Genomic DNA, 19,684 nt, shown 5'->3' with positions numbered 1-19,684 from the left:
CGGATGGGGATGAAAATCTAACAAATATTTATAGTTGCCTTTTCTTGAAAGATTCCAAATAGGTAATGTCACAACAAAGAACTAAACACATTTTCCATATACACATCATAAATCTGTAAGTATTACCTATTGCAAATTATGGTAATCTGTAACCCAATCCAGTGCAGTATGACTCTTTCCACTCCGCTGACATCACATCAAAACAAGTATTTCTGATGTTGAAATGAGGACATAAATTCAAATACTGCATCATTTATTATGTTATAACTGTGACTTATAATTCTTCCTATTTCCAGGTTATAAAATGTCTTTTCTATTTGCTTTCTACCAGTTATTTTATAATTAACCCTTAAGCTGCTGATGGCGATTTAAAAGGCTTTGCAAACAGCTTGGAACCAGACCAGACGCCGAGTAACTCGGCGTCTGGTCAGGTTCCAAGCTGTTTGCCACTCAGTCAATATATCCCCAAAGTTTTAAGTAAATTGAAAGAAATTTAGAATAAACCAGACGAAAATTTTGAGCGGACGACAATTTACCCAGCATGCAAAGGGTTAAAGGCATTATAAGTTTTAATACAGACTGTTCTATTTGACTCTTGGATTTAAGAAGATTTTTTATTCTAAAAAGTCCACTTAATTCTTAGCACTACAACCTTCTGCATCAAAAAAGTACTAAGGTTTACATATAAATAGTCATCAAGCAATACTGGTATAAATAATACCAAAATTATATGGGATCGCCTGGCATCAGTGTTAAAAACGGTCACCAATGGCTCAATAAAATTGTCTGGATAAGCACTCACTTCTCACCTAAGTGACCTGGGTTTGATTTCCAGCCTGGGGTGCATGTGAATTTGGTTTGTGGTCACCAAGCTGGACAAGTGGGTTCAGATACTCCAGTTTCCCCCACAAAAGAAGACTACAATGATGTGTAACATTATGCTAATAACTTAATAAGAGTGATTTAAATAAAATGTATTCACTTATTTTACAATTGTTGTCAAATAGATATGTTTTAACTTAATAAAATTATAAGCTTATTTGTACAATGGAAACCTTATAAAGAATACAGATTATTTTTAAGGTTTAAGGCAGGTTTGAAAAAGTACATGGTGCTGCAAAAGAGGGACAGGGTGATAATAGAGAAAAGGCACATTGTACCAGGCTGTGAAAACATTATGAATTTGACGGAAAATGTTAGGAATTGTGCTAATTAAGGTAGTACTTGGTTTCAACCGCCAAATATGTAACATTTGTATGAATTTAGAATCATATTTTAAGTTTCAATCAAAACAAAATTAATGAAATATTTGATTAACGCTAACATTTATTTCCATGAAAGAAGGAGGACGCCCATGCTGGTTTGGCAGAAGGGTTCTACCAAAAGAGGACAGGGTGCAGCACCCTCCCATAACTCTTTAGCTAATAATTAAATATGGCTTCAGACACATGGCAATTATTTAAAGTCATCTATTTCCCAAAGAAGAAGTCGAGCTTTTGTCCTAATTCTGATGTCATTTGTCAGTGAAAAAACACTAAAACCTTTCATTAGAACTAAAAATAAATTTCAATGTGTAATTATCACGCAAATACGGTACCTTTCAAATGATACCAAAATTATATGGGTTCACTATATATATATATTTACCGTCTTCGTGGCCTAGTGGTTAAGGCATCAGCCTACGGACAGGAGGGTAGATTTGAGTCTCACATGGAGCTTGTTCTGACATGACCGGTTGCCGACCAAGCAGCTAGTTAAATCGAGGCTTACCGATTTCCTTCCTGCCAGACGTCTGGCATATAGGATAGGAATTAGGGTAAAGATGTTCACGCATGTAGGTGTCTAACATAAGCCCATCGGGCTGGCCCTAAACTAAGAGGAGTGACGCTATAATTAAACAAACACTTTTTTACTTTTATATTATGTATATATATAGGCTTAAAAAATTTAAAACATTGATGTCAGTTCGGAAATAAGAGAAATGGTCTATTTGTCGGTCAGATTCCTAAAGAGAACATCTAGAATTCATTATTTTCAATTAACTACTCAATGATGAAATATTTGGATTTTTTTTTTTGTTCGACATAGACACCAAGTTTTCCGAGACATATTGGGTCTAACAATTATCAATGTATTATGAAACTGAGAGATTAAGGAGTGTCAGAAATTATGTCTTTTTATAGGTCAGTGTCCATGGAGAGTTGATATTTAATTCAGAATCCTTGAGATAAGTCGCTGATTTACTATTCCCTTTTAGACTTTCATTAATAAGTGATATATATTTATGGTTTTTTTCTATATTGATATAATAGTTAGGTATTCTTCATTCATCTATGAAGTTAATTTGCGCCCCACTTTTATTAAGTAATTAAGAATTAATACGATTCCCTATAAATATACACTGGGATGGGTGCCTTTAAAATGTCATGAATAATTATCTCATCTAATACCAGTGGATTGGCTGTATTTATTTGATTGAATGAAAGGGTTTGTGTAACATCAAAGAGACTTCATTTGAAAGAAAGTATTTTTGTTGATTTTCATAATTCTTTACCTAATGGATTTTGAAAGAAACATTGTACAAACAATGACTTATTTTGACAATAAGCCAAGCCTTAAACCGTGAAAAATGTTTGCTTCAATAATTATAATTCATCTAAGCAATGTTGTCGGTTATTTATGTTTCAATTTAGGTTTTAAACCCTTGTTGTTTACCTACTTTCTTATTAACAAAATTTGAAAATCCAGTAAAATAAATAATTACCAATTAAGCAACATTGAATTTATTTTTGTACAGCCAGGTTACTAATGACTTAATTACAGAACAGTGAGAATAAACAAAAGAGTTTAAAGAGTAATGCTAACGATAATTTTGTTTATATTTCATCTACAAAAAGTACTTTTTCTAAATTTCATCTACGAAAAGTATTTTTTTAAGGAAGATAAAATCCTTAATACAAAAAACAATAATGAAAAAGCATGATCAGCAGATTACCATGTTTTTACTTTATTGCTTGGAGAAATAAATTGTTTTACTTAATTTCTATCCTTGTAAAATCAATGCTAAAGCTGCTTACAACACTGTGTGTAACATCGGGTCAAGATCTAGAATATTGTTACATGCCAAGCTTTTGCGGCACATGTTTCTCAGATTGAGGTGTCAACCTCACGTGGCTGTAATAATGGTAGCAATTGCAAGCTTCTTTCATGCAGGTTAACCAATTGACATGAACCTTACTTTCAAATTTCGTCAATAGACATCATGTCAGCTCGATTCTTTCATGAAGTAATCCCAAACTCTGAATGTTAAAACTTAAATAAAATGGTATCTAGAATTTTTTTAAATAAGACAAATTGTCTTACCATAAGACTTAGGTTGTGCGTCAAAGAAATAAACATAACAAAAATATCATTTTAACAATATTTTTTAACTTCAAAATTTATTAATAATTAACTATTACAAATTTGTATGTGCATTCAAAGGTCATTTATCATTGTGATTCTATATTTCTTTTTCTTGTTTACCTTAATACTACCTAAAAGTTATTGAAAATTTATTTAAAATATTTAAAATATCCAAACTTTAGACCAAACTAGGACTTTATGTACCAGTCAATTGTTACCACGGCCCCCCAGGTCCGGTGGTATACTGGGGATAGCAGGGGAAATGGGCATTGTTTTTACCTTTCAGGTGGCCCCGCAGTGCCGGGTGAATGAGGTGGCTTTGTCTTTGCACCCAAAATAGCGGGGAATGGGCCTTACCTAGGGTTCCTGGGGTGCGGGGGCATTTGGCGGGGATTTTACCAGCAGTTCGTTGGACCGAAAGTCAAAGTCCCTGCTTTTTCCCGGATCTGGTGTGGGGGGGGGGGCGTGGTTACAATTGACTGGTGCATTAGTAGGGCATTGTATTATTCACTGTTGTTTTGTTGAAGAGACCCAATTATTTTTTAAGTACCTACCTGTGTGGCATTGCCAGAGAGATCATCTCTCACATTGTCCTTACACCTAGCTTAATTAAATGTTCTTTTCCAAGAAACCCGAGATTTTTCCCCCCGAGGAGTTGTGAATTTAACCTTGGTGTTCATGGAATTCAGTCAAATTAGTTTAATTATCTGACTAATAATCATCTCACAAACAATATCAGCCTGATTGTTGTGATACCTTTAATTAAAATTAAGCAGTTATGTATAATGTTTCCTAGGGAGTCCAGATTTTTTATTAACATAACAATGACTTTCCGATTTCTTAACTGGTTTAGGGAAATAAGTTAATAAAAGGGACATTAATGGTGTGTTTTTGCTTCAGATATTATGGTCAATATTTAAAAAAGAAGTGTTTCTAGTGTGGATGGAAAATCCAATCCTAGGGAACATGTAGAAGCCGAAATTGAGGCTTGCAGAGTTACCAGCTTTGCTGCTGAGCTTGTCAGTGGGTTGGATTTTCATATCCATTCTGGAAACACTTGATTCATACTTTTTCTTGCATATATTATGAATTTCTAATTCTACCAAATTTGATGTTAGATAAAATTATGCAGCTTTTATGAATTACACTAATAAAAATGCCTATGCATTGTTATATAATTTTATATATATTTCCTATGTTTTAATTTTAAAACTGTTGTCATAATGCACCAGTCAATTGTAACCACAGCCCCCAGGTCCAGGGAATAGTGGGGACTTTTGGTCCAGCAACGCCCGGGTAAATTCCCCATCTTGGGGGGACAAACTGCTGATAAAATCCCCGCCAAATGCCCCAGCACCCCAGGGACCCTAGGTAAGGCCCATTTCCTGCTTTTTTTTAGTGCCAAAACAAAACCACCGCATTCACCCGGCACTGCGGAGCCACCTGGAAGGTGAAAACACGGCCCATCTCCCTGGCTATATATCCCCAGTATACACCAGACGTGGTTACAATAAACTGGTGCATAACGCGCAGTAATTTAAAGTTGATGGCTAATAGTTCATAGAAATATTGCATTTATTTTAGTTTGAATAATTTGGTAATATTTTATTTTTACATAATTATTGATTTGATCCTTTAATTTTGAAATGTCAGGATTTATATTGCACAAAATCATAGAACAAATTTACGTAAGCCATGTGTCAGATACACATGAATCATCAAGATCAGATGGCCACTATGCAAGAAATTTGTGTCCGGTATGCAGTAAAGACATGGCCACTATGCAAGGAATATGTGTCTGGTATGCAGTAAAGACATGGCCACTATGCAAGAAATTTGTGTCCGGTATGCAGTAAAGACATGGCCACTATGCAAGGAATATGTGTCTGGTATGCTGTAAAGACATGGCCACTATGCAAGAAATATGTGTCCGGTATGCAGTAAAGACATGGCCACTATGCAAGGAATATGTGTCTGGTATGCAAGTAACACATGTCCACTATGCAAGGAATATGTCTGGTATGCAAGAAACACATGTCCACTATGCAAGGAATATGTCTGGTATGCAAGAAACACATGTCCACTATGCAAGGAATATGTGTCTGGTATGCAAGAAACACATGGCCACTATGCAAGGAATATGTGTTTGGTTGCAAGAAACACATGTCCACTTTGCAAGAAATATGTGTCTGATATGCAAAAAACACATGTCCACTTTGTAAGAAATATGTGTCTGATATGCAAGAAACACATGTCCACTTTGCAAGAAATAGGTGTTATTTCAAGAAACTCATGTTCACTATGTAAGAAATATGTGTCAGGTTGCAAGAAACTCATGTTCACTATGTTAGAAATACGTGTCTGGTTGCAAGAAACTCATGTTCACTATGTAAGAAATAATTATGTGTCAGGTTGCAAGAAACTCATGTTCACTCTGTAAGAAATATGTGTCCGGTTGCAAGAAACAGATGTCCAATATGCAAGAAATATGTGTTTGGTTGCAAGAAATACGTGTCCGGTTGTAAGAAACGCATGTTTGGTTGCAAGAAATATGTTTCCCATTGCAAGAAATGCATTTTTGGTATGCAAGCACTACATTGATCCATACCTGATATATGATTCCAATTGACAGGTGCCCTGAAGGTGATTCTACCCCACAAGGCTGAAGAGAATGATGCCCTGTTGTCCTCACTCTATGGTCTCCTTGGAGATGCAAGACTGGGTCTCCTCAAAACTGGCCTGCTTCCTGTAGACTGGCCTGTAATCTGGAAAACCAGTCCACCTGAAGAATGTGCCATACTTGAAATGACTGAGAAAGAGTTCGAGACATTTGGTGAGTTTTCTTTTAAACTTTTATATTCTTTGCCTTCCTTGTCCTTGTCCCGTAAAACTAGTTTTTCCACTCTCAAAATGTTGTTACTGTCCAAGTCTGTTATTAATATCAAGCATGCTTGTTTGAATGAATAAAAACAACAGAGTCTGAGGATATTTTGCAAAATAAACATAATGTCACAGCTGTTGTAGAATGATCTGTTACTCTCTTTTGTTGATACTATTGACATTAACTGGTGTGTGTTCATTGTGAAAATTATATGAAAATATACATTTTATGCTTGGGCCTGTGGTCTTCGAACTTGGTAGGGTGATTGGTCATTATAAAGTGAATAAGTGAACAGTCATGGTAGTTGGGACCTTGAACACAAAAAGATTGTCCGATTGAGTTATAGAATATTCTTTGGCCTAAAGTCTCCAAACTTTGTAGCAAAGTTGGTCATGACCTATTGATTTTACATTGAACAGGTCAAGGTTTCAGTGACACAAGAAGCTTTCTGTTTATCTTTCAATTAAATATGAAATGAATGATTGGCTGCAATGAGGAAGGCATACATGTTTTACAAACCTCTAAAGTGTTATAATAATGGCTATCCATTCAGTAAGGCCCAATTGGGGGCATTTGTCCCGCGAATGTGACAGCTGTTGTTCAAAGTATGGCACTGTTTTCTATTTCAGAGTTTGAATCTTGGTTTGACCTACCATCCAGCAAGCCAGACATCCTGAAAGGCTGTGTTCAATGTTACAAGATGGCTGTTCAGCTCTGTAACAAGAAGAACAAGCATGTGTTTGAGCCGCTTGTGAAACGTGAAGGAAATGCGTACAATGAGCTGGGAGTCTGTCTCATGCAACAAGCACAGAATGCCCTCGAATCCTCAGGTTTGTTTTATAATCTATAACTTTTTGACTAGTTTTTATTGTTGCAATTTTGTTCAAAATTTATTTCATGTCAATCAAATTCAAGGGCCTGCAGAACAAAGTGTAGGTGGGCGGGGATGAATTTCTAGCAATTATTTATAGTTGCCGTTAGGTATTTATTGTACAATAATGTGAAATTTTGATGCCTGCAGACTGTCTCCATATTGTTTTGGTATCATTTAAAAGCGTTTAGATTGTAGATAAAGAAGATAAAAACTAGGCAGTTTATATTATATATATATATTAATGTAAATTGACCAATTTTTTTTTTCTTTATTTTAATAATATCAAAAGCATACAAGAGCATGAATCATACACTTGGCTTCCAATTTGACAGGAAATTTTGTTAACATGAGGGAAATACTGTTACCCGAGGCAAAGCTCATAAGACATGCAATTTTTTATTTTATTATACCGATCATTATTACATATAATCCTTTCACTCTTACACAACTTTTAAGTTTAAATGATTTATTTTGTAATAATTTTTGTAACAATTGATAGAAGTCTTAAAATGTAACAAAGACAGTATTGATACACAAGAAGTTGCATCCGACGTTACAGATTTAATATTTTAATAAGCACTTTCTGACTCAGACTTGGGAAACCAAAAATGTATATTTTTAAACACGTGTGAGATGTGAAGTATCATGTCAACTAGGGTCAAAAACTTTATTGTCAGGATGTGGTAATATAACATTGCTCATGATGGGTATATGAGAATTTAACATGGCAAAGTCACGCGTGGTATAATAATGGAAAATGTCATCAGTCAAAAAACAAGAGATAATTACAATTATATCATACATACAGTGTCATATTTATGTATCAAAAATGATTTGTGTGTCTCCGACCGGTGTGTGTACCATTGGCATTTAAAATCTGCTAACTTGGCGCTGTGAACTCCCATGAATTAGTTTCAAAATAACCCTTTATAAGTTTCAAAGAAGATAAAAAAAACTTGCAGTATTTTAATATGTAGACATGATTGCAATATTTTTGGTATGAAAGGAGTGGGCTTTATTGTATAATCATGCTGGCTTTTAAGAATGAAAACATCACCGGTGTCCCAAATGGTGCCATAAAGCATTTTCCTCTACAGTCAAGGTTTTTAATTTCCCTAAGACCACCTGCCAATGTTCATTTAACCAACAATTTCTTGTCATTGTTATTGTCATTATGTTAATTTTTAAGCTTGAAAACTTTCCTTGGTTGGCAATTTTGGAGTTGGTGCAGCTATGTCGTGAGTTTTATGACAAGAATTTCCTTGGGGATTGTCTCTCGTTTATGATGCCTGTGGATAATCTTGTCATTTTGTGGGTGGTAAGTTGGTGAGAAAGTTCATGAAAACAGACATTGATTACTTCCTTGTTTTAATCTTTAGTGTCCCACAAGACATAGTTGTAGATATAATTATGACATTGCCAACAGCTTTTATCATTTCTCGATGGCTTACATTTCTGTACAAAAGTATTGCAAGTATCTAGTTATGTACTGATATTTCATCGCTATGGTTTTAGAGTAAGGTGTCAAGGCGAACACTTTACATGCCAATGGGGGGGGGGGACTCTATTCAGCAAACTTTAAAAATGAAAAGAAAAAAATATTTGATTATTTTGGGCACTTGTATTAGTCTTACCACTCGTATGTGTATTATGAAGAAATCAGGAACTCCTTTTAAACCATTATTTAGTGTATTTAAAGCGTTCTTAAATGCTAGAGACTTTCACTTTTGTTTTGAAGTTTTGCTGCTAATCAGTTTTGGTCAATCTGACAAATGCCGTTGTTATTTAACAGTCCTACTGAAGTTCTTTATCTGTTCCAAAAAAAAGTCATGCATTGTGCCACTGAGAATAAGATTTAATCGGATTTTATGTCTGAATTAGATTGCAGGTGCTTTTAGCGAAGTCAATTCAATCTGTAATCCTTATGGGATTTAATGAAGTCAGCAAATGTGACATGGGCAGTAAAAACAAGTCATGCCGCAGCACTTATGTTAGTGTGATTTTTTTTTACCCATGCGAACAGATTGAATATAAAACTGATTATAATATAAATGAAAGATGAACTAAATATGGATAATTTCCAAATAACAGTAAAAAAACAAAAAAAACTACAAATACAATGCTGCTTATGAAACATAAAAATGTCACGTTTTATTCAACAGGACTTGTTTTCGTTTACAAAGTTAGAAATATAAGCCTTGCTTTCAGATTGTTGGGAGCAACAGAATGATATGATCATTATTGGAGATTAGTCCGGATCCACACCATTATATTTCTAACCCATTATTACAGATTAATTTGATATCTCCCTTTATTGTTGATTGGCACATCATTCAACCATGGACGTTTTGCCCACTCTTTTTCTGCGTCTTTTGTTATCTTTATTTAGAGCATTTATACAATGAAAACTACAGGGACAATCCCAGTTGTTTAAAATTCAAAAATAATATTAATGCAAAAAGCTACAGAAACAAGCTCAGTAGCAAAATGTTTAAACATAAACCCGGTTTAATGACACTGGGTAAACGCCAAAGACATAGATCATAAAATTACAATTTGAAACAAGAAACGTGGAAGAATAGCACAAAACTCCACAAACAGCACAGTGCATACATACTATATATATAAAAAAACTGGGTATGTTTATCACGAATTGTTAGGTACCGCCTTGGAACAGTCAGTAAAATGTAAATTTACTGGGGTTTTTAACCAGTCTATGTGCACAAACCTCCCTCTTATCCCAACAATCCTTAATAAAGATAAAATGCAAAAGGTAAATCTAATCAAAGTATGCATTAACTTGAGGAAAACCTTGATAAGAGGCACAAGCCAAGGACCCAAACCACCATCACCCAGAGACATTCTTTTTTCTTCATAATTTTGTAAGCTTCATATAGGGCATTAATACAATGAAAACTCTACAGACAAGCCCAGTGGCCGAAAATTAAAAAACAACAACAACCTTGTTTAAATGCACAAGGCAAGGGCCCAAACCACAATGACATGGAGATACAAATGTATAAATACCACATTCACAAATACATTATTTCATTTATTTGACATCAATGTTCACACCATACAAATGTATAAATACCACATTCACAAATACATTATTTCATTTATTTGGCATCAATGTTCACACCATAAAGCTGTCATATTTGATGTTCTGTTACCATTAATTAAGAAGTACAATCCATATTATTTGACAAGAGCTGTTTTGTACAGTGAAGTTAAGAAGTCAAGCATGGAGAATGATGTTGGGTGTTCACATTGCCATCTGATTCTAAGGTGCCATTTCAGATCTACAGGAGAAATCATTGACGGGGATGCAGACAACATGGGATCAAGCCTCTCAGGCGTTAAAAGAAGGTATAGGGGTGTTTGAGTGCATAGAAGACAAAGCCAATCAAGCCTTGTTACATTGTAACCTTGGGCGCCTGATGCGGCTGATTGCTCAGACCTACACAAACACTGTACAGATTGGAAACAAGCAGGAATTCACACCACTGGAGAGAGAATATTACAATAAGGTAACAGCATGTGTCACACTCTTGCACTCGATGAAAGAAAATTGGGGTGAGGTGGAGGGGTGTGTGATCGCCTTGGTGCATTTGCTGGTGGCACTGGCTTTCAGGTTAAACTGGAGAGTGAATATTACAATAAAATGACAGCATGTGTCAGATCTCTGCTTGTTAACTATGCCCACCTTCGGAGAAATCGGGGTATATTGCTTTGCAAACATCGATCCATTGGTCCGTTGGTCAGTAGGCCAAAACTTGTCTGATCCAGTTCAATTGGGCATAAGGTCCAATTAATAGCTACTCTCCTATGGTCCTTAGTCTTTTAGCAATGTTGGTTATCATTATCACTTATCACTCAGACATTAAATGTGAACTTACTTATTGGCTGCCATAAGGGGGGCCTAGATGAAAAAACAAACATCTCTTGTGGTCTAATAATGCTATCTGTCCGACATGGCACAATCAGGGGCATTTATCACGTGTCTGTGACAGCTCCTGTTGATAAAGGTAACTGACTATAGTTTGTCTTTCTGTGTTGGAAAAAAAAACATCAATGTTTTAGAAGTTGTCCAAGTTTTCAGAGATAATAATTTGAAACCCACCAAGGAAGTGCTATAGATTAACATCACCATGAAACATATTATTGTCTGCCTTTTAATTCGTACCTTCTTTTTGATACTGACACGGAACTTGGCAACCTTGCTGGCAATGAAATATTAAAGCGATTGTCATTTCTCTTGCAGAAACTTTTTTCGATTCATATCCCTGGATTGAGTGGGAAAAACAGATAGGCCATTGATTGAACATGTGGTGCTCATGTTAAAACTTAAAAACACAGTAGACACACTATATCTCAATGATTTTTTCAAGAGAAAAGACCTGGCTCTCATTTCTTGAATCATCTGAAGTCCCTTAAAACAGGTTTAAGCTAAGCTCACTTTTTTGTTTCTGTATAACTTGTGTGATATACAGCACATATTTAATAGTTTTTGGACATAAAAATATATTTTATGATAAACACAAATAAACTAACTTTTACTCAGTAAAATCAAAATTAAGTTATGAATTTTTTATATGGCTTAATGAAATATGCCACATGCAGATACTTAATCTTGTTGCGCTTGAAAAATTTGTTGTGCTTATTTTTTTTGAAAAATTGAGGCATAACAAAGTAAATATAACTCTCGAAGATTCCTTACAATTTTATTTTCGGTCATTTCATTTGATGATTTGTAGTTCTTCAAGTTCAACTATTTATAGCATCTCTTACCTTAAAGTGGTGTAATAATACAGCTTGTTCACACAATGATGACATTTTGCAATAGAGGTTGACCTTTATCGTTATTAAGTTATTATTTGCAAGCAAGGCGTAAAAAGAATTAAAGCTAATCTTTTTGCAAACCTAAAAAGTCACGAAGCTGTCAATTGCAACACTCTGATATTTGCTTGGATTTGTTTTGATCTTCCTAAATCTGTTGATTCCCCTTGAGTAAATAATGGCACCCAGCCATTTGTAAAACAATGTAGTTAAAACAGGACTGTATCTGAATTTTAAATATCATGCTGATGGCTCCGTTCATGGGCATTCATTCAATGGTCTGCTTTGCAAAAACGTTGTGTTATGGCATAAGGGTCTGGTTTCAAATATTTCATAGGTACTTGTACGAGACTGCTCCAAGGACCCTTGATGATATTGTACCATTCCCTTAATTATAAAAGAAAAAAAAACATAACAGTTTAAAGATATCACTTTCTGGCATTTTGTCAATATACCGTAAATCACTGTTTAAAGAACGTTAGCATAGCTAGGACGCAGGCAAAAAATTACTAGAAAATTTTGGCAAAAACAACTGAGACCCTCTAATACCATGGATTGGACGCAGTAAAAACAAGTCAAATTGGCAGCCACCATATTTGTTTTGATGATTTTTATTGAATTTATTGAAAATGGCAAAGGTTAATGGATAATAGAGTACTTGTATTTAAATGATTAAATATATATTGAAATAACAATGACACATGGGCTATAAAGCACATAAATAGTTAATTGCTATACTGTATTAAATAATCAATAAACAATTATTTAATTTTGTCATTCCGATGTTGCTCTTCTCGAAGCCCTCAAATTGTAAATGCAACAGTCATATTTTGCACTTAAATGTTCTCAACACCTTCAGCTTATTATTTCAAACACGTGGTGTAATGGGCCGAACACCACTGTCATTGCACCAGTTTGTTTGCACTAACACCACAAATTATACCTTAAACATCTACTTACAGGCAATAAACAGCTACAAAACTGCTCTCCAACTCGGTAACCAAGGATTTAAGCACTTGGTGGAATCTGTCCGCTGGGAGTTGTCAACTACATATTTCAATATGGCCGCCCTTCTACAAGACTACGCCCCACTGACCTCCGTGAGACAGGAGGAGGTATAGAAATTAGGGAAATCAGCAAACGGTTTGAGGAATTGCAAAGCTTGCAGAGGGGTGGGGGTAGTGGGAATGCAGAGGGGTGGGGGTAGTGGGTTGCAAGTGAAGTGTTGAACTTATTTCCCCTACCTATCAATCAGACCCATTCGGCGACCTTGCAATCTGTTTGATGCTCAAGTCTTATATAAGTTTTGAGCGTTAGCAAAGCAAGTGAAAAGATAACAAAAATAAATAGCCCCAACATGTATTAAATGTTAGTTTGCTTATTTTGTTGAATGATTACCTTTAAATAAACTATTGAAAGTAGGAATAGAACGTAAAAATGACCCAATTTCAAGATATTATACTGTGAGTATACCAAAAACTGACATGTTTTTTCTACCACAAGCCATACATTAAATGTGATTCAAATCTGTAATTGTACCTTGTCGTGAATGACTGACTGTGTCATAATAACTTTTAATGAATATGTTGTTTGTTAGCACATCTAAGTAATGTTAAAACAAAGTGTTTTTAACTTTATTCATCTCCGCTTATTTTCATAAAAGCTTTGTTCACAATTAATTCTATAAAGCAACTAGCTATACAGCATAAATGTACACAAGTTTCAGTTCTATTACAAAAAAGCAAACAAACCTTTTTTTCATCCAATGAATCTTCCCTGGATTTACCTTGGTCGTGGGAGGGGAAATAAGTGGGGGGTTTAATCTTGCATTGGGTGTCAGGTTAAATTATAAAATCAACTCAAAAACTCACCTACACGTAATTTAACCAAGGGGTTACACAATCAATTGTGTGATAGGATTTCTGTTATGCCCTGTGTGAAATCTCATTGGAGCAAAATTGATTTCTCCTTGGAGGTAAATTAGTTAAGCAAAAATTGTATAGCAGCATAATCATAGGGATGCAATTATACACCTTTATTATTGATTTCTTTCTGAAATGTATGCAGAGGATCATAAATTAATGAGTTCAAGCAGTTACACCTTAGTAAAGTGTTAATGATTAACTGATGGTTAAACGGATGGTAGTCTATCAAGTAATTAATTATGCCATCTTTTTTTTAAATCAGCCTGAGGAAGGCACCAACACCTTTGTAAGGTCATGGTGTTCAATGTTTAGAATGCATACCTTTGAATACACATGGCTTTAAGGCAGATGCCGTTGTAAAATGCCAGAGTTTTAACTGCTTAAATCTAAATTTAACCAGTTCATCTTTAAATCCACTCAAAGGTAGAAAATGAGGTGGTTAACCTGATGTTCCAGTCACTTAAATATTGTGGAAAGGATAATGCCTCCTTTGCCAGCCAGACGATGTACCAGTTCCGTGCTGCAACCATTAACCACAGATTGGCTTCATTATTTCACAACTCTCTACGAGATGAGGTAATTATGGGCCTTGCATTCAGGTTACTCCACAAGTCATGAGGTACATTTTTTGTATTATGATAATCGCAAGCATCGTCGTGTATGTTTTTAACCTAGGCAGTAAATAAAAAGAATATGGTGTAATCAAATTAAAAATGGTAAAAATGTAACATGTTGCCATGCTCAATACACACATGTATAACAATGCCCATAATACTGACTGAAATACTTATTGAGTTAATTGCCCCTTGTTCAACTGAAAAAACAATAACAGACGAGTGACCACACCGCATAGCTCTTGGTGTTTATCAATTATACTTGTATTGCGTTTTGCTAAGGGATTGATCTGATCTGAAATCTGAGCCATTGAAATGTCAATTCCAAACATTCTGACATTTCTATGTCCCAATAGATTACCACTATTTCCTCTTTGGTAGTTTTAACATTGCAATGATTTGTTTGGTGAGATATAATTAATAAATAAATATTAACCAAATAATTTACATTTTGGCCAAAAGAACTAACCAGTATTGAACCTACACTCATATAGCATACAGAACAGAAGAGAAAACATCTACGTACACTGTCGGAGAGCCACTATGAGAAGGCGTTGAAGCTATACTATCAAATGGAATGTTATAACGAACACTTGCAGACCCAGCTTGAGTATATCGCACTGCTTGATCTTTGTCTATCAGGTGGGTTCAACTTCTATGCGTATGACAGTTGTAAAATTATTGTTCAGGTACATGTAAATTTCGCTGCAATTTTTGCTTGTAAAATCTGAAGCTTTTTGTGAATTTTGTGTGGTGCTTGTTGGTAATACTAAGATAAAAACAAACTTTTAATGACCCATGAAACCAAAGTCATCTTCATGATTTTTTAGTATTGTAATTACTGTAAACAGCTTCAATTACGAATTTGAAATTTTGAAAGTTTTTTTCTGAATGCAAATGGTTATTACTTTCGAATGATCTGTCTGTGTGTTTTTCCACCAATTTTAACGATCATGTTAATATTAAATAAATTGCAAATTTAACTTGCCAACTTCATAGACTGATCGACAGATATTTCATTTTACTTTATCACTGATCGAAAATGTGACTATAAAAGTAAAATTGGCACGATATGTTGAACTTCTATCACCTTTGAAAGTTTTCTCCAAAATGTTTAAAGGGTTTTTAAGGACTCTTTCATTTGAAAGGTTTAGCCCATTTCTAGTGAGTCATAAACTACCAGATTTCCTTTAACGGAAGCATGTCCTTTATTCTGTGTTCGCTACTTTTTAGGTCAAACTGCACCAAGGCATCAGCTTAAAACACTCCTGTACATGTTGCACAGTCTAACAGATTGTTCTGAGTCGCTAAAAAGCTTAACAAGTCAACTAGAAGACTCGAATCAAACTTCAGACCAGCAAACCAGTCTGTTGAAAGAATCTCACACTATATCAACTATTATGGAAACAAAGCTACAACATACTCTACTACAGCTTGTCAAAGTGTATAAACAGATCAATTCTAGGAAAAGGTAAGACTGCTTTTATCAAATTTTAATGTTGAACTTTTCCTGAACATCATCATAAATTTTGTGATTGAAACAATTTATTATCTCTAACACAATAGCTTGTAGCTTTGTCAAATGCTATTACAGGTGAAATAACTATAATCTTCAAATGAAGTTTGTACAGTAATTGACAAGTGTCTTAAAGTATACAGAAAACGTAATAGGGGATATTATTTCCCCTTTTCTGAAGCCTTCTACGTTATTAATATAATTAAAATAACTATAACAATATTATACACTAGAGTTAACTGGCTGGTTCATACTGCGTGTTATACGTAGCATTATACGTTTTTACCGATATATATGAAATTGAAATAATCTATCGCAATCATATTTTTTTTTAAATGAGTAAAGAGTAAAAACTGCATCAACTGAAACCAAATTGTGCGTCAAAAATAATATTGTCTTCACAACATTTTGATATTCGCTGATTAAGTTCACATGTAAAACAATCGAAAAATTGCTTAACAGAGTTATTTCTCCATATTGCAATTATTGTTTTACATCAGACTTATCGCCCTTCTTGTGTAAGGGTTTGATAAAACACTTAGTCCAAGTAATCAGAAACATTGTGTTACTCTAGGAACTCGATTTACAGTTTCTTATTGAAGTTTGTATACCACAAAATGTAATGTTATAATGATCAGATTTCTGTTTTAATGGTAAATTGGGGCTTTTTCATAATTATTTCATAATGTCATGACTTATAAGTTTTTTTAAAACATTGCAAAGTTAACTTCTATAAGCATACGTGTATTTGTTAAAAATGATAAGACTACATGTAATTGTTTAAAATGTATTTAAAATAGCATGCCTTTGTATGATAGTCAATATAATTTCAGCAGATCTTATTACTTTTAATTATTATATTTTTAGTGGAAAGGAGGCAAGTTCGAAGGCTGATGACATGAAGAAACTATATGCGGCCAGTTTAGGCCATGGCAAGGCCGACAGTGATAGCGCCACTGTGATATCTAGGTGTAAATTCTTACTCACTGTCCTCACTCAGGTCACATGCTTCTACCAGGAAGTTCTACAAAAAGATTTAGAAGTTAGACATTCGTTAATGTGTTGAAACAATAGAAAGTTATATACCTCATTATATTATGCGTTCGGCGGTGATGATGGATATGTTTTAGTGGACAGTTTTAACTTTATAGTGTTTGGCAATTATCTTAAGTCTTATTAAATCATCAATTATTGTGGGTTTAATCGAATAAGATACTAAGCACTTGAAGTAAGCAGCATTAAAATTAATTAGGTTTTAGTACTTACTGTAGTTAACCCATGTTAATGAAATACACTAATAGTGTATTGCTGAATAAAAGCAACTACGGTCTGCCATGACCTTTATGGCTCACCTGGGGGGTCTAGACCACACTGTCAAATCAAATAAAAATCATCGTTACACCCACGTATCGCTTCCATAATTTGTACCCAATATTCATCAACCATTGAAGTGTTTGTTTTCAAGAGCAATAATGCTCAAGTTAGTGATAAAGAGCTAACTGGACCTGTTGTTTTTATCAATATTTTATGTTTATCTTGAAACCACCTACTGCTTATTGGTGCAATATGTTTACGGCATTTTTTAAGTTTTGTACTTGTACATTAACTAGTAAAACATGACATATTTTGTGAATAGTTACCTGTCAGCGAATGTTAAATAATAAAAAAACATACACTTGCTTTTATGAAACTTTATCTTGATCTTATAAGTGATGATACCTAAATAAGGTGCCGATCGAATAATGTGTTGTCGCAACACACTGGACGCATTCTTTTTTTCAAAATTTAATGAGAAAGTCCACTAACCAGGCGAAGGTTAGTAAAAGAATCGGTACTTTTCCATATAAATTTGCTATTTTGTTTGCACTGAAACATTTTTCTCGCTTGATATTTTCCTAAAACGAAAATAACGTCCTCAACTTGCATAATGTGCAAATCTAAAAGTCATAAATGGCAAATTTCACTACAAGGGAAGTAACTTTTCTCATCCTTAAAATTGCCTTTTTCTATTTTATCGAAAAAACAACAACAACAACAGTTTGAATAGAAATATGAATAATGAATTGAATCAAACTGAATACTCTCCTTTTAAAATCAATGTGTGTGTACAATGTGTAATGTATCATTGCATGGGTGCAAACAGTGGCTCTTATCGAGCTGTATATAAAAAGACCCGGCTGGAGCAAAAGAGCGAACATTAATATTATAAGTAGGTATGATTCGTTATTTTGCTTGGATGACTTACCACTGATAAAAATAAATACAGCGGCGTGGCATTGTCTTTGATGAACATGGGACGGAATTTATTCATTTTGATACATTTAAGACTCATGAAAAGCATCAAGCGTGAAAGTGAACCAAGCCTTAAAAAAGGAAGCTTTTCAAATATCTGCGAAAGAAATATATTAGCGTGCATCCAATGCTGACTTTTTGAACAGGCAGCTTGTAATGGGAAACATGTGGGAAAAAGTTTTTTTTTTAATATGGTAAGTGTATAATAAAGAGCGAAGGCTATTCTTTGACATATTAACCCTTTACGCTCAGATCTTTCTGCTGAGAACTGTACATAGTAACTGAGTAGGACAGCAAGGAGATAGAACACTTCAAGATCCCCCGAAGCAAAAATCGTTTATGATTTTATCTATTTACTTGTTGTTTTTTGTTGTTGTTTAGTTTACGTAAACATATTTCTAAAATGTGTATGGAGGTTTGATATTAAATGGGTCTTTTTGTTGAAGTAAAAACAGTGAGCCAAGAAGTCAAGTGAGAGCAAAGGTAAACCTTAAGTTGAATGTCCAGCGTCAATATTAATAAAGAATCTTAAGTCATTTCTTAAATTTATTCACTTTCCATATAAAATAATCTCACTGGTCGATCATATGATATAAAAATTATTATTTGTAAAATATTTCTATTCCAAATTTTGACTTAGAAAACATGAAGAAATCTTGTTATGGTAGGAAATGAGATTGTTAGTTTATTTGTTTTCTTTAATTTAACACGATTGTTAAGAATTTTATAATAACTTACACTAAGTCAATCTGGTTGCGCGAGAGTGTGGTCTGGATTTGTTGGGTAAACCAGAGAAAACCAACTTGCCCGGCTTGGTGATCACAAACCAAACTTGCATGCACCCAGGCCGCGAATCAAACCGGGTCGCCCTAGTGAGAAGCGAGTTCGCTAGCCACTGCACTTATCGGACAACTATGAGGTTGTTGTTGACAGTAATGACCACAGCAGTGGTTGATACCTACTGGAAGTCAACCATATCTGTGCCAAGCTTTTTCCTCAATAACACAGGGACACGTATACATTTAATTCGTTCAATTGCATCTTAACACGATAATAATAAAAATATCAAATATGCTACAAAACTGATAGATCTGTCAAAATTGTTAAAGCTGTCATGATACTTAGAGCAAATCACCGTAATTTGCTGATTTGCAATTTCTGAAATAATCTTGTCCAGAAACCAAAGTCACGATTCTCGGCAATCAATTTAACAGGCATGTTTCTTCAATTACCCCAGATCATGATCTATTTGCCGTGGCGACAAATATGGAAAGAATAGATCGTTTCAATTGTATTAGTATATACCACATAGATTGATCACCCAGGGCTAGGCTTTTT

At 34.5% G+C, this 19,684-nt stretch overlaps 1 protein-coding gene across 2 annotated transcripts in view; it reads left to right on the top strand.

The window, feature by feature from the left end:
• LOC128212420 (erythroid differentiation-related factor 1-like) overlaps positions 1 to 17,727 on the top strand; it is a 47,627-nt gene extending 29,900 nt beyond the window's left edge. For both annotated transcript variants that reach the window (XM_052917879.1, XM_052917880.1), the window contains 8 exons: positions 6,038 to 6,238; positions 6,916 to 7,116; positions 10,461 to 10,690; positions 12,962 to 13,114; positions 14,348 to 14,500; positions 15,033 to 15,180; positions 15,772 to 16,009; positions 16,922 to 17,727. In XM_052917879.1, the coding sequence (XP_052773839.1) occupies positions 6,038 to 6,238; positions 6,916 to 7,116; positions 10,461 to 10,690; positions 12,962 to 13,114; positions 14,348 to 14,500; positions 15,033 to 15,180; positions 15,772 to 16,009; positions 16,922 to 17,120 (1,523 nt within the window). In that variant the 3' untranslated portion in view covers positions 17,121 to 17,727. The remainder of the gene's footprint in view (positions 1 to 6,037; positions 6,239 to 6,915; positions 7,117 to 10,460; positions 10,691 to 12,961; positions 13,115 to 14,347; positions 14,501 to 15,032; positions 15,181 to 15,771; positions 16,010 to 16,921) is intronic.
• Positions 17,728 to 19,684: the final 1,957 nt, after the last annotated feature.

Source organism: Mya arenaria, chromosome 12 (genome assembly GCF_026914265.1).
Source record: "Mya arenaria isolate MELC-2E11 chromosome 12, ASM2691426v1".
In the NCBI taxonomy this organism is placed as follows: domain Eukaryota; kingdom Metazoa; phylum Mollusca; class Bivalvia; order Myida; family Myidae; genus Mya; species Mya arenaria.
Note: the sequence above shows the minus strand (reverse complement) of the source record. Positions and strands in the feature narration are given on the sequence as shown.